The sequence below is a fragment of the Vulpes lagopus genome, chromosome 23 (genome assembly GCF_018345385.1).
Source record: "Vulpes lagopus strain Blue_001 chromosome 23, ASM1834538v1, whole genome shotgun sequence".
Taxonomy (NCBI): domain Eukaryota; kingdom Metazoa; phylum Chordata; class Mammalia; order Carnivora; family Canidae; genus Vulpes; species Vulpes lagopus.
The window spans coordinates 14,646,074-14,662,022 of record NC_054846.1 but is presented as its reverse complement, the minus strand read 5'-3'; the positions used below and the strand labels follow the sequence as shown (position 1 = coordinate 14,662,022).

The following is a 15,949-nucleotide window of genomic DNA, read 5'->3' as shown; positions in this document are numbered from 1 at the left end:
CATTTTCCTCTCTCTGTGTATATAGACCTTGTAGTTCCCAAACTTGTGTGTTCTGAAGCGGTCGGCTTGACGTCGCCTCCCCGTGGAATCCCGCTTCCATGAATGCATCTGCTTCGCGGCGGAACCCAAGCGTTCCCTCTCGTTGATCTAATTAACGTCATTTGTGCCTTTGGTAACGTTTGCTTGATCTCCTAATTTTGATAGGTTCTAGGCCAGATACTAAGGACAGACAAAGGAAGGAATTCAGACTTTCAGGGGAGACATCAACAGGGTTGTGCTCACTTAGTGACCGCATGCGGTGGCCCGGCAGGGGGAGCGGGGGGCGGGCACAGACGGTGGACAGAAGCCACCAGGTAAGCGGCCGAGAAGGGTGGCCCAGGCCGAGGAAACAACGGGCAGAAGGCAAAGAAGCCTGACAGCACGTGTGTGTGTGTGTGTGTGTGTGTGTGAGTGAGTGACAGGGCACCAGTCGTGTGAGGCAGTGGAGTGTTTGAGGCGGGAGCCAGAGAGCTTGCTTGGTGCCACCTTCTGGGGTGGGGGGGGGGCAGCCTTGGGTTAAGCTGAGGAACAGGAGCCTTGTGCTGCTGGCACCGAGGAAGCCCCGGAGTGTTTGGTTGGCAGGCGATGGGGCGCTGCGTCCCGTAGGCTGTGTCCACCCCACCCGCGTACCAGGAGGCGCCAAGATGTTCACCGCCGTGTTGTTTACAATAGAGAAAGGTCGGAAACAACCCAGGGGGCCGGTAGTGGGAGGCCCTTTGGCCCTTTTGCTGAGGTGGCGCCCAAGGTGGTAGCTTCGGGCCTTGAGGTGAGGGAGGCAGCTCTTCACGTGTCGGCGCGGGGCGCGGGCAGGACGCTGTGTGGAGAACGCGGGGCAAAACAACAACGAAAACAGCCACCGGAAAACCAGCCAGGACACGGGGACACACACACACGGAGCCAAGACATTGTGTTGGGTGAGAACAGCAGCCCTGGAAACAGACGGGCTCCATGGTGGCTGCGACTTAGCGCCCCGCCTCCCTGTGAAGGGGGAGAAGCGACGACCGCCGCAGGGCCCTGTGGAACAGCCAAGTCCGAGGACACGTGACAAGTGTCGAACACTTAGAACATTGCCAGGCACGTGGTAGGTGATTCGTGGTTGCTTTTAACAACAATCCCGTTCCTGTTTTGTTACATATGTAAAGCGCCTCTGGAAGATGCGCCCCAGTCAGTCAAGGGGGGTTGCCCCCCGGGAGGCAGCCTGTTCTTTATCTTGCGCTTCTGTACCGTTTGAAGAAAATTAAAGATCACTTTAGTCTTTGCTGAAATAGAAAGACTGTCGCCAGAGCCCAGACACAACGATGGGACACGGAGGCAGAGCTGGCGGGGAGGCGGAGGGGAAGGTCACCGGTCAGGAGGGGACTGCAGGCCGGACGGCCTGGAGCTGAGGCACCCGATGCCGGCGGCAGTTCGTTCTTGGCGTCAGGAAGGGGGCAGGAAACTCAGGAGGAGCGGGCGGGGAGACTGAGGCAGGGGAAGTGGCTGGGAGAGAAGAGCATGACACACTGTCCTAGTTAATCTGAGAAATTCCTACTCTCTGAGTGCGGAGTCGGCCTGTCCCCAAGAAGAGAGGAAGGAGCAATCCGCTCTCCCGCCCTGGACACCTGTGGCTCTGAAGGGCCGCTGAGTTTTTTTCTGGTCTTCAGCTACGTATGAGTTTCCCCTAGCAACTGTTTGTTGCTAAGCAGTTTTTTTTTTAAATGCCAGAGATCAACTAAGAGTAAAAGAGGAATTTGAAAGGGTCCAATGCGTGTTTCTTGTTGTATATTCTTAAGGTGTTGGAGTTGACGCCATTAGTGGATCACCGGTCGCCGGCCTTGACCTAATGTTGCGTCATTCGAGGGAGCTGGCGACGCCGCTCGCTCCACACACAGGTCGGGGCTCGTTGGCCTTCCCTTCCTGAAGCAGCGTGGGCTGTTGCTGGGCTGCCCTGGCTCGGGGTGCCCAGCAGCCTTCAGGTGCGCAGGACGGCCGGGCAGGCCCTAGAGCATCTGGCCGGGGAGGGCAGCTGTGGGCTAACGTTAGGATCCTGTGCTTCGAGGGGAGTCTGCCCCCCTAAAGTGACTTAACTCCCCTGTCTTTGTTCCTTGTGGAGGGAGGTAGCTGCTGAGCTAGGAACTGCAGGGGAGAGGGGGCGGGGATGGGGTGCGGGACGGGAAGGAGGGGAGGGAGGGAAAGACCAGCCAAGGTGAGGCCGAAGAGGGAGCCGCCTTCTCCTGGCACATCTGCCGGACCAGCTAGACATGCGCTGTGATGCCTCAGGAGGAGTTACCAGGCACACTCCTGGGTCCTTGATGAAGCCCCATTACGTTGCTTTCCACGTGGGATCCTAACCCAGTTTCTGAATGTGTCTGACAAACTCTGCCAGCTGTGGTTTGTGAGTAGGGCCTCTGGGAAGGCTCTCTGCGGGAGGTCGTGGGGTACCCACCTGCGCTCTGCGAAGTGAACTGAGGCGCTCTGTCCGCAGCCCAGAGGTGGGGAAGTTGAGGCTAATCTAAACACGCCATGGTGTGGAGCCTTTATCTTCAAGGCCCCCGTGGAAACATCCCCCGTCGCGCCGGCAACGGGAATAGCACTGTTGTCCATCGCTTGCTTGTGTGGGTGAAGGCTCTGCGCCCATCACGTTTCTCGCGGATGGCTTCTGTTCCCTTGTTGAAGGGTTTTACTCTCCTACGCCACTGAGGCTTCTGAATGAAGCGTCTTGCGGTAAAGCATGTTTTTGTTAAACTCCTATGAATGTTGGTGACATCTTCACAAGCCACGCTTATTCATCAAGGGTTATGTGCTTTTGTTATAAATATGCCGTGGTTTCGAGGCAGCATCAGTAGCTCCCCTGGGGGAAATACAGAATTCTCATTCATTTTGCCTATTGGGCCACTTTTATGGTAAACATGGAGAACGTCTTCAGGTAGTTTTATGAATGCCAGATTAATGTTCTGGATTTTCACCGTCTTCAGGGAATTCCAGCACAAAGCATATCTAGTGATCCAAATTAGTGGAAGCTCCTTTTTGCCTAATTATCTATGAGTGACTTGTAGTTCTATAGATTTTTTTCTTGAGGAACCTGTGACACCTCAAACTGTACGGCCCTAAATCCACTAAAGTGACAGCCCAGACTTCGTTCGCCCCTCTTTTTCCTCTTCCTTTGGTCCTTCCACACTGTGATATTTGAGGAATGACAGCATTTTCCTGCTGGTGCCCATGGGGGTAGACGGTCCCTGTCTACAGTGTTGCTACTCGCTAAACATAGTTTGTACTTGTTTGGTGTTCACGAACACAAAGGATTTTTTTGTTACTAAAATTTACAATGGTCTCTGGTGTTTGCAGAAAGCACCCTAGTTATACACCTTCCTGGGGTACGGAACCCCATGTTTTTGAGCTCTGGCAGTCCCAGAAAATACAGTAGCAGTATGGAGAAGTAGATCTTAATTTTAAAAATTAAATTATTTGTCCTCTGACCTTTTTCAAGGGCTGTGAGAATTTCCAGAGGATCAAAACTGCTCATGGAGTCAAAATATTAGGTCCCATGCACGTATTTCTGCTTTCTTTTGTTGGTGGTGGTTCCTTTTGCATTCTGGTTTGAGTCGAGAGAAGAGGACCTGGCGCTCCTGGCTGCGGCTGTGTTTGATTTGCACCTGGCCGGCCTGCAGTTGGGAGCTGTGGCTCCAGCGGCTCCGTAGTTCCCAAGGAATGATGTCCCCTGTGCTGAGCCAGCCCTGAAGCCTTGTGCTCTTCCTACAGGCCCCTTCATCAGCGTGGTCCTGTCAAAGCTGGAGAACATGCTGGAGAACTCTCTACATGTTAATTTGCTGCTTATTGGGATCATTACTCAGCTAGCCAGCTATCCCCAGCCCCTCCTGCGCTCCTTTCTGCTCAACACCAACATGGTCTTCCAGCCAAGCGTCCGTTCTCTGTATCAGGTACGTTTGCTGAGCCCATATCCGTACCTGTCGGCATGGGTGCTCAGCAGCACGGCTGCTTCTCTCTTCTTCTTTGTTGTTTGGTTGTTTTTTCGAATTTTTCCCTCTGTTCTAATTCACTTGCTCTCTTTTCCCGTCCTATTATGCTAGTTGTGTAGATTATTCTAGACAAATTGCAAAGCTTCATTCAGTTGGATGTTTCAAGAGTGTCCTACCAAGAACACGCGGGGAGTCAAAAACAAGCAGATGCCTAGTATCATAAAAGTTCCTGCAACGAGGGCTGTACCTGAAAGAGATACTGATAACTGAGGGTGGAATTCCATTGTGAAGCCTTAACGTCATGGAGTGTGGTTTCTGACAGGTCCTCGCGTCGGTGAAAAACAAGATCGAGCAGTTTGCTTCTGTGGAGAGAGACTTCCCAGGGCTCCTCATACAAGCCCAGCAATACCTGCTTTTGCGAGTGGACACGTCCGACTTGAGCCCTGAGGCGCTAACCAAAGGTAAGCCCTTGACCGTCTCCCCTGGGTCAGTTCTCCTGCTGCCTCGCCACTTCCCCAGCCTCCTTCCTGATTCTGGTTCACAGATGCCGTGCTGGCTCCTGGGCCCTAGAAGCATCTAAATACATTCTCATGTTCCCCCAAGCTACGGGAGGGGCTTCCTCTTAGTTTCTGAAACGTAAAAAAAGGTCTCCCTGCCGGCCTGGAACACCCAGCTGGGAGGGCTTAGTAGGGCATTTGTTGCCCTGCCTGACGGTGGTTCAGGGAGGGAGTGCTATTGTGTTGCTGTTCGCCTAGAATAAATAACTTGCGAGGAAGAGGCATTACGTGCACACTCTGAACCGTATTTTGGCCAGTCTTACCCTGAGGAGGGTATCCGTTCTCCTTATTATGTTTTCAGAGACTCCAGGCCCTAAATAAATGTGCTTGAGGGCTCTAGAAGGTAAAGCCTATTCATTTGGACTGGGAGAAGTTTGGTTTATGCTCATCTTAAAATTTCTGAGCGTGCCTTTTGGTCAGCTCTGGAGGTGCCGGGCTGGGAGAGGGTGGTGGTCCACGCAGAGCAGGAGAGCCCCAGATGGTCCTGCAGGCTGGCCAGGCCTTGGGAGCACCTCGCTTTGCCTCATGTAAACTCGGGCCGGCTGGCCTTGGCGACTAGCGTCTTTGAGCCATGATCTAGGCCACGGTGAGCGCAAACTAGGGAATGCCCCATATTGTGCTAGCCTTTGCATGTCTCCATACAGACAAATCGGCCTTGTGGCAGGCGAACAGTGGGGAGTGTGGGGCTCTTGGTCCCATGCTAAAGGCATGTGGTCAGAGACAAGATTGAGAGGCAGGAATAGAATTCAGGGCAAGTTTTAAACCTTATAGGAAGCTAAGAAGATCCCAGAACTCTGATGGCTTGACCTTGTCTCTGTGTAGCTGTTTGATCTTGGTCACTGGGCCTCAATGGGCCTCCTGTTCCTTGACTTTTAAATGAGGGATTTGTTTTCCATCTCAAGTCCTTTCTGGCTGTGAAGAGCCTTCACAGCATTGAAGAATGCTGTGAATCACAGAATCTGCATTGCAGGGCAGATTTCTGCAAGAAAGGTGTGCCTGTGCCACTGGGAGGTGAGGGGGCAGGCTGTAAGCTTTGGCCCCGAGAAGAGCCCGCCAGGCCAGGCCATTCATGGCGGGGAGTATTCCCCACCCCCATCCCTGTGGAGAAGTGGGCCGTGGGCCCCACATGGCCTCTTCTAGCTCGTAGACAGCTGGTCTGTTAGCTGTGTTACTCCTGAACCTGTAGTGACTGCTGTCACTCACCCTGGGAGAGTTAGCCTTGGTGCATGACTAACCAGTAACTCAGGGGCCCAAAGAAAGCCATTTATGAGTGCCCATGGGTGTGCGTGCTTGGTTATCCGGGTGTTCTGATCAGGCGCAGGCTTGGTGGATTTTGGCTGCACTGTGTGTTGCTGTCGGTGGGTGGCTGAGATGGCTTCACACATGGGTGGTAGCCGGCTGGGGTGATGGGGATGGTGGGAGTCCGTACTTCCTCTTAGCCAGGAAGTTAGCCCTGGCTTGTCAGCCTCCTGGCTGTGGGGTTGCACAAGTGAGAGCAGGACTGTACCAGGTCTTTTGAGGCTCTGTCTTGGGACCCAAATCAAGTCAATTTTGCCACATTCTTTTGGCCAAAGCAGGTCATTGGGCCATCCCAGGTTCAAGGGTGGCGGACACTGTCCACCTCTCAATGGGAAGAACTCTAAGAATTATGGCCATTTTTGCAATCTGTAGACAGAAGGTGCCTTGAGTGTCTTTACATTACACTCCACACTCGGTGCTCTTCATTTCTATTTTTCAGTTTGTTCAGTGCTTTCCCAATTGTGTTTTCAAACAGCTCTGTGAAATGGGCAAGAAAGGTCCTGTTGGCTTCGTTTTCATACCAGGCAGCTGAAACTAGAGGCCCGGAGTGGTTGGCCAGGGTCACAAGGCTCAAGTGCCTGAGGCTGTCCTGCCCAGGGTGTGGAGCTGAGGGCACAGACGCTGACCGGCTTCCCGGGCCTTCCCTGACCCACACGTTCTAGTGGGGGTCACTCATACCTTGTGCTTTGTCACGGCTGCAGACTGCTTCATGGCAGTGGCCGCCAGGTGTGTGTCCAGGGGAACTTGATCCCACCACATCGGTTATCAAATTAGCCACGCTTGATGCTTTCTAAGGTCTGTGACGTTCAGGAGGCTTTGATGTGCAGGAAGCTTCCCTCAGGGAAGAAGACTCTCCTTTAACAGAGTTGTTCAGATGGACTCCCCAGCTTCTTTCAGATCCCAAAGTGACACCCTCCTCTCAACTTTCAAAATCTCTAAGCTCATAGAATGAGACATGGTCTTGTCCCCTCGCGCAGCGCTGACTCCTGACGCATTGAGTGTGACGTGATCGCCTACAAATAAATGAGTTGAATCCGGGAGTGTGAGGGTCCCGACAGCGGGCCAAACATTGGGGTTTGCGGCGTTGGCGTGCCGTGGACGGGGAATGAGTCTGGAATGGATTTCTCGCCTAACTTTGAGATCTTGCTAGAATTAGTCTTGAAAACCCTCTGTTGCGGCTTTTCAGACCCAGAGCAACATTTTAGAAAACCACTCCTGAGTCTGACATTTATTTGTACTCCCCTTCTTCCCTCCTTTTCCTTCAGGTGCCTGGGTGCTTGTTAGGATGGGTGGAACCCGGGTGCCTGGAGCCAGAGTTGCTCGGTCACGCAGGCCCTGCAGTCCCTTGGCCTCCAGGCAGCCCTGGTGAGAAATGAGCCTCCTCACTAATGCTGCACACAGAAGTGAAGGTCCACATGGGCAGACTTCCTGTGCCAGCTGTCACACGGTCCTCCTTGAGACTATTGATCTCTGGGCTCAGCCACTTCCCCTCAAATACTTTCCAAACCATAGAGGTTGTATTTACTTGTATTTAGTTATCTTCAGAGTCCTTTCAGATCTCTAGTTCTGGAAGGGAGGTTGGGTCAGTGGTATTTTCTTTATTTTATTCATGAGAGACACACACAGAGAGAGGCAGAGACACAGGAAGAGGGAGAAGCAGGCTCCATGCAGGGAGCCTGACGTGGGACTCGATCCCAGGTCTCCAGGATCACACCCTGGGCCGAAGGCAGGCACTAAACCGCTGAGCCACCCAGGGATCCCTTTATTTTTTTTATTTTTAAATATTTATTTATTTATTTAAATTTAGTATTTTCATTTTATAGAAAAGGAAGTGGAGACACTGTACAATAAGCTAGTTGCCAGGTAGGAACTATAACTTGGGTCTCCTTGCTGTTGAGCTGAGGGCCTGGTGGTGCTTTGTGACACCCCGAGGCCACTCCCACGCTGATAGCACCGCCCTCTGTAAGGGTTTCCCTGTGAGTCCTCATGGGCATGCTCCTGCCTTCATTAGTGAAGACAGTTTTTTGTTTTTTGTTTTAAAGATTCGATTTATTTATTTGAGAGAGAGAGATAGCAAGAGACAGAGCACAAGCAGTGGAGAGGGAGGAAACAGACTCCCCACTGAGCAGGGAGCCGGATGTGGGGCTCAGTCCTGGGACCCCGGGGATCATGACCTGAGCCAAAGGCAGCCACTTAATTGAGCCACCCAGGCGTCCCAGTGAAGACACTTTTGGTTCTTGGATTCAAGTGGGTCAATGAGCCTTAGTAATGACACTTTTTTTTTTTTCTTAAGTGATAACACATTTTGGAATTCATGATCAAGCTAGATAAATGAGTCACAAAAACCCTTTTTGGGGAAAAGAGGAGTGAATGTGAAAGAGGAAGATGGAGATGAGGAATATGCACCAGTTCCAGGGAGATCAGGTGTGGGGAAGACCTGATGTTGGGCAGCTCCTTCCCTCCTTCATTCAGTGAATGTTTATTAGCTTCTATGAATAAGGAAGTGTGCTGGGGGCTGTGCAGGCCACATCACCCATGGGCTCGGCTCTCAGAAATCTCAGTCTGGGAGAGCACTGAAAACGTAAGATCACGAGGCTGGAGGGCAATGCAGGCCTTAGCTGGTTAATAAAATAAGGTGGGAGACTAGAGCAGAGAATGGCCTCTGGGCCAGGAAGCGGAAGTCTCTGTGGAGTCAGGGGCAGCGACGTGATGGATGACCCTGCCTCTGTATACGTTACACATATTGACTCACTGGTTTTTTTTTTTTTTTAACCTCCTTTTTCTTCATTTATTAAGGTATAATTAACATATGATGTTATATTACTTTTAGGTGTACGACATTGAATCAACAATTCCGTGCATTTCTCCGTGCTCACTACTCTAAGTGCGGTTACCATCTGTCACCACACATTCTTGCAGTGGTAGTAACTATATTCCTCACGCTTTACTTTTCATCTCTGGGACTTACTTATTTTATAACTAGAAATTCGCACCTTTTAATCCCCTTCATCTATTTCCCCCATCCTGCTGCCATCTCTCCCCAGGCAACCACCAGTTTGTTCTCTGTTTCAGTCTATTTTGTCTTTGTTCATTTTGTTTCTTAAATTCCACATATAAGTGAATCATATGGTATCGTTTTCTGTCTGACTTATTTCACTTAGTCTAATGCCCTCTAGGTTCATCCATGTTGTAACAAAGGGCAAGATTTCATTCTTTTTTATGGCTAATGCTCCATTACACACACACACCACTAGATCTTTATTCATTCCTCCATCAGCGGACATTTAAGTTAACTTCTATATCTTGGTTATTGTAATGCTGCAGTGAACATAGGGTTGCACAAATCTTTTCAAATTAGTGTTTTTTTTCTTTGAGCAAATACTCTGAAGTGAAATTATGCATCATATGATAATTTTTTTTTAAACTTTTTGAGGAAAGCCCATACTGTTTTCCACAGAGGCTGCACCAGTTTGCATTCCCACCAACAGTGCAAGAGGCTTCCTTTCTCTCCACCTCCTCGCCAACGCTTGTTATGTCTTGTCTTTTTGATTCTAGTCCTTCTGACAGATGTAAAGTGGTGTTTCATTGTGGTCTCATTATTCAGGTCTTCTGCCAACATTTAATTGGATTGTGTTTTGGTATTGAGTTGCGTATTGACTCATTTAATCCTCAGAGCAACTTTTGACCTGTGAGGACATCAAAGTACAGAGAGGTAAAGCCACCTCCTTGATGCCGCTCAGTCCATAAGTGGCAGAGTCTGTGCTCTTCTTAACCACTGCCCGGTGTCTCTTGGGACTAGTAAGAGTTAGAGGTGTGGAGAGCTATGGGGAAGGGAATTCCATGAACAAAGTCTTGGCCTGGAATCACCGCCCACGAGTCCCACTCCTCACTGTGGTCCAGGCCAGCTTCCCTAATGAGCTTTCCTGGGCCCTTTGTAGAGCTTTGGTGCTGAAGGACTGGCATGGGGGTGCCAGTGGGTGGTCTCCCAAGGTCTCCCAGTGTGCTTCAGGGATGTCAGCGCTTTTGTCCTCTATTGTCAGGACATGTTGTGTGTTTCTGCCAAAAGGTAGCAGCAGACTGATTTTCAGCAACTTTTCCAGTTCTTTATGGCATGAACTGTGATAAACTTTAATCTAAAAGATATTTAAAGCAGTAAAGCAGAGGATTTTTTTTTAACACTAAAGACTATAGTAGTGAGATGTGGAAAGTACTATAAATGTCAAGAATTTTTAGTGCTGTAGTTATGCGACACTCAGAGTGTTGAAAAATGGGACTGAATTCTAAAAAGCAGCCAAAATAATGAAGAACTTGAATGTAATGATTTATAAAGAGTAGTGAGACTGTGAGTAGGGGCAGAAGGAGGCATAAATAACCCCTATATATATATGAAGACTGAAGACATTTAAGAATTAAGTAGTCAGGAAAGTTGAACCATTTTAATTAGTAAAACTGATTTGATATGGAAATGCAAATCATTTGAATATGTTAAAGTTTGGGCTCAGCCCAGACCCCTGTTATTGAAACTGAGACGGAAACCCCTGGAAACCTTTCCTAAAGGGAGGCTTCCAAGCCACTTACTGCCACTGGATGTCCATGGTTGTGGGAAGTTGCCGGTCTGGTTGGTCTTACCGGCACCCAACTTCCTCTCCCTTATTTCCAACCTTGCAAAAGCTTTTTCCATTCTGTTCTCCAAAGACGGCTGGAGGTCCCGGCCACAAGCAGCTGAGGGTCCTGAGGGAGCCCTTGAGGCCCGAGCTGCACTGGGAATGGCTTGTGTAGTCCAGCATGTCTCCTGCGGCAACGTTATGTGATCAGGCCTACTTGGTAACGGTAGAGTAGTTCCCCCCAGTACCAGGAGGCTGGGGAGAGCAAGTGGAGCCTCTGGACTCCCCCAGTAACACGCGGTTAGCTAATTCTTCACCTGGTTGATGCAGTGGCTTCATTTTTTCCCTTTGCCATGTCCTGGGCATAGAAGGTTCCTGATCAACCTATTTTCTTGCTACGCTTTCTGCCTACATTTCCTTACACAGGATTTGGGATAAAACTCTTGTATCACGTGCCCTCTGCTGGAGGTTATCTGCTGTGCAAATATGCTAGCCACAGGGTGGACATGGTGTGTGTTCAAGGGCTGTGTCTTCAGATTTGTTATAGGAACTGAACGCACGACTGGTTCCCTCAGACGCCACCCCTCAAACACACATACTTCACTTAATGAGAGGATGGACGTAAAGGACTATGGAGGGGCACCACGTGACCGTTTTCTTTCTGGTTTCAGATCCCATTCAAGATGCTTCCAGGACAGGAATTGGCAAGAACCTTTTGGATGGTCCTCCAAGAGTGCTTCAGCCCTTCCTGACAAACAGAGCCAAGGTGGCTGGGGTGCCGCCAAGCCTGCCCCTGCCCGTGAGGAACACCATGCTGGCCGCTGCCCTCTTCCCCGAGTTCCTGAAGGAACTGGCTGCCTTGGCCCAGGAACACTCCATTCTGTGCTACAAGATCCTCGGTGACTTTGAGGACTCCTGTTGTTAGCTTTTTTTTTTTTTTTTTTTCTAAATAGAGGTTCTTGTTTTTTAAGGTTTTAGTGTCTTGACTGAATGTTAAATGCAAAGCTGCTTACAGAAATTTCTACTTTGATATTTCCTGACAATACTTGATTTGTGGGGAGGGCAATTTTCTGTATACCTCCTCTTTCTCTAGCCGGGTCTTTCCACCTTATATAGAATGTAAGTCTCATAAGCTGGTGGCTCCTTTGGCAGGTTTTCCTTCTTCCTCCTCCAGTTTTTCGGTTGTTTAATTCTCCCATCCCTTTGAGTCACTCATCTTGCAGCTTAGGTCACAGTAAGCCAATCCTGGGGTTCAGTGATTTCTGTAGGTGCCCCGGGTCAGAAGGCTGAGCTGTTCAACACACACGAGGAGTGCACATCTGCTCCGCTGCCTTCTGTGTTCTGGCTCCATTTCACAAAAGGGAAGAATAAAGATGGAGCCCCTCTTGCCTCCATCATGCAAGCACACATCTTATGTCCCTTTGCATTTTACTTCCAAGATTTGCACTCTACCCAAACCGTGTTGCCTTATGGTACGGGCAAATCCACCAGTCTCAGCTCTCTGCCTGGGAAGTCAGATGTAGTGGTGGAGAATTTGGAATGCAGGGAAATTTTCTTGTTGCTTGAGAGCTTTCTTTAATCAGTATATCACTACCTAAACACTGGAAATGGCCTTATTTTAGTAAGATTTGCACAAAATGAAATATACAAACTGTTACATTGGGTTTTAGGACTTTGATCTGATGAAGCAAGCAGGGTATCATACACTTCTGTATCGTTATTTTTTAAGTGTTTTATGAAAGGCAAACAATTTGTGAAGCTATGTCACAGTGGGTTTTTTGGGGTTAAGGGGAAGTATGGAGTGGGGTGGTGGGAGGAAGGATAAAGGTAAACTAAATGCAGCCTGTAAAAAATACTGGCCACTGTTTTAGATTCTGTGTGCTTTCTCTAATATGTTGCACTTTGCAGAGAAACAGGAACTATACAGCCTCTTTGGGACACGGGATGGAAGTGTGAACAGGTCACGGGGAGCCCTGCAAAGCCAAGTGCCTGCTGGTGACTCACTGCACACAGAAATGCTGCCTTCTGAGTAATGGGGTTCATTAGAAGGCCCCAACATGATGTATTAGCGCCTCTGTGCTGCTTTGCAGCCTGCTCCAGGAGGCGTAATTATACCTAGCGCCAGTCTCCTTAAACCACCAAGAGGGAGAAACACACACAATAATTGTGCATTAAAAATGAGACCATAAACAGCTGATATTTGTGGATATCCAATTCCCGCCCCCACCCCTTATTTTGTGCAGGTGAGAAGCACATAACAGGGGCGGGCCTCCCTGTCTGGAGGGAAATTGGAAGTCCCAGCTCTCCTTGTTTTCTGTGTGGGCATCGCTGCTGGACCCTGGGGGCAGCCACAGGTCTGGCCATCATGCCTCTGGAGAATGGGTATGGGCTTAATCAGGCCCCTGGCACAGGAGAGCAGTGGGGGGACAGAGTCACAGCTGAGACCCTGCAGAGCAGAGGCTGCTTTTTTGTGCTTCATGGATCTTGTCGCAGCTTTGTATTGAGAGAGCGCCAGCCCAAGGAAATGAAGATCCCAGGAGATCTGGTCTGGGCTAGGAGGCTCTTAGCAGCCCGCCTCACAGTGTTTCCCAGTCTAAGCAAGAAACCAAAGATACCAACCTATTGTCTGTTTCTGACTTCACATCCATCTGTCTTGGAAAAGGGTTTGCCCAGCTGTGGTACAGCAGTGGGAACGTATGAGGCCTGGCAGACTGGCCTGCTCGGGGCTTCCTGGCACTCACTGGTATAGGCAAACTCCCGGGTCTCCAATGGAAAAGAACTTGGCTTAAGGTAGAGAAAAAAGAACAGGAAGATGGGATTTAAGCTGTAATTTATTATCCTCTAGCTTTGTTTTGCACAAGTATTTATCTTCTGGTTTGGACTTATACCTAAAATGTTAAAGTCGCATCTGGAAAGTATATTCCTCAGCTTTTTGGTTTGATGTACTCTTCTCTCCATTATCCAGTGTTGGTGTCTATTCTTCTTCAGTCCATGTTGCTTTATTAGAGTACACCACAGGCCCGCATAGAAGGTGCCCTTTTAGGAAAGAGATTGCTTTTGTGCCTCCTAGCGTTTTTAAAAATAGGTATTGAACTAGACTTACCTTAAAGGAGGAGAGAGATGACCCAGTGTCTGGGGTGGGAGGCAGGAAAATTAACTCCTATAATGGGGTGCTGGTAGCAAACTCCCATGATGACCCTACTTGGAATTGGAAACTGGCTCATCTGTCTGAATCCGATATAGGCCTCCTCCAGAGTATTGTGTCCAGGGGTTTTCAAAATGAAGTCAGAAATTTGATCTGGAAATACATTATAGAGAACTGGAAAACACACATGGTTGAGGGAAACAGCCAGGTTCAGAGAATGGTGTAGACATAACAGAGGAGAAACAGCAGAATCCCGAGGCTACAAAAAAGAGCAAATCCTGAAGGGTTTGGAGGAGTGACCCTCCATCTAGGCCGATATGAAGACACTGTGCAGCAGGTGGGTGATGATGGGAATTCCTTGGTGGGCAAAATCATGGTAATGTAGAGTATTCCAATCAAAGTAACGGATGAAGCCCTTAGAAATGTGTATTTTGTAATGTGAGAAAAATTTGTAAAGATACTGGCATGCTTTAAAATGTCCCAGAGCGTGGTCACTTTTCCATGTGACAGGCTCCCAGACACTGCTATTTGCTGGAAGGCACAGGGGGCACAGACCCTTACCTGCAGCCCCAAGGTTGGCGTCACTGTGTCTAGCCTGACGATCCTGGGCAGTGAAAGCCACTGCAGGGTTCCTGGAACCTCACACATAATTTCTCCATTCATAATGCAGGGTCTGAGGTAAAGTTCTAGATGGGGTGAATTTTATGATTCAAAATATAGGCTGAGCACTAGGGTATTTAAAATAGATTTTTAGAAATGACCAAGTAAATGTTTTTAAAAATTTAAACAAATTCCAGGTGAGTTTAGCCTAAAATACAGTTTCTTGGGGGGTGGGTGGGTAAATTACAATTTCCCAGCCATGAAATGGAGACTCTGGAATAACCAATTACAGAGATGTGATTTTCGTGATCAGTAGATATACTTCCTTTCCCTGGTATTTAGAGGAATCGTGAAATTGCCCCCCTTTTATCTAGTACTGTCTTGGAAAATACTTTGATGTACTGATGGACTGGAACTGAGGTCACGTGTAGGGAGGATGCATCCAGTTCTTTTTTGGGTCCTCAGGAGTACCTTTTCCTTAGCAAGTGGCTTTAAGTCAGATGTAGCTGTTGATTTTCAATCCACTGAGACATCATGGAGCCATGGTGTTGTCAGGAGAACATCCTCTTACACACAGAATCCAGAGACAGGATATGAGACTGTTCGGGTTGCCTGTTCAGGTTGGGCAGCCAGTGGTACTCAGGGTGGAAAGATGTTTCGACATCTCTGAATCGGCATGGTTGCCATGGTTACATGGGTTGACTTCTAGATCTGTTTAGAGGTTCAGGAGTGTATAAGGGCTGCTCATTCTAAATCTGGATCAGCGTGCCTAGGTCATTTTCACGGGAGAAGCGCTGCCCTGGCCGGGGTAGGCCAAGTCATCGGCGTGATGTGAAATGTGTGCAGCATAAGCTCCAGTTCTCATTTAAGGGCAGTTCAGTTTAATTGCTAATTACCAGTCCTGTATTTACTGAAATGGCTGTCAAGCTTGCCATTTTTATGAAACACTTTATTGCAGGACAGCTATTATTGCACGTGCTACTTCAAGTCACTGGCCCAAGCCAGTGTAATTTGTGGCTTGCTGTGAATCTCGGCCAGCTCTGCAGTGTTAGCTTTTCCTGGAACCAGCAGTCGGTCCTCTGGTGGCTGGGGCCACCCAGCTCTCAGTCATTAAGAAGGTATTCTCAGGCCCCTTCTCGCTTCAACCATCATTCTATAAATCACACAGCACTAATTCTCCATCAGATCACAGCTTAAAACAGAACTCTGTCGAACTGGTTTATACTCCATCCTTAAATCACATCACTGACGAAACATTTTAAGAAAATGGAGTGGACGTTTTTCCTTTTTTGAATGACCATCATAAACCTAATGCTTTAGAAAGAGCTCTTGGAAGACTAAGAATTGTTTTCAGGATAATTTTGCCTCAGTAAATCCTCTCTACATTCAGGCATTTATTAGGCCATTACTTGTTTTGGAGGACAGATTATCCTGGCAGCTCATTAACTGGATAAACGGGTTTAGTGTAAGATTTTTGGTGAGGTCCTACAGGGAAGAGGACAGGAGGAAAAGTGGGGGGAAGCCTTTAGTTCTTTGGTGTCTGCACTTGGGATCCTAAGACAGAGGATGATTTTAGCTAGGACTGACCCTTCCCATCAGGTCACTGTGAATTCCTTTCCCGTCTCACGACATGTGAGTAAACCTCACTCTCAGCCACACAGGTTACAAGGCTGCCAATAGGCACCATCGCTATGCATTCGATATGTAGTTCAGGCATCTTTTGGGGAGCTTAGATTTACTATGTCATTT

At 48.8% G+C, this 15,949-nt stretch overlaps 1 protein-coding gene across 4 annotated transcripts in view; it reads left to right on the top strand.

Annotated features, from left to right (window-relative positions):
* FHIP1A (FHF complex subunit HOOK interacting protein 1A) overlaps positions 1 to 11,382 on the top strand; it is a 225,368-nt gene extending 213,986 nt beyond the window's left edge. For all 4 annotated transcript variants that reach the window (XM_041739076.1, XM_041739073.1, XM_041739074.1 and 1 more), the window contains 3 exons: positions 3,778 to 3,956; positions 4,318 to 4,456; positions 11,127 to 11,382. In XM_041739076.1, coding sequence (XP_041595010.1) covers positions 3,778 to 3,956; positions 4,318 to 4,456; positions 11,127 to 11,380 — 572 coding nt within the window. In that variant the 3' untranslated portion in view covers positions 11,381 to 11,382. The remainder of the gene's footprint in view (positions 1 to 3,777; positions 3,957 to 4,317; positions 4,457 to 11,126) is intronic.
* The last annotated feature ends 4,567 nt before the right edge of the window (positions 11,383 to 15,949 follow it).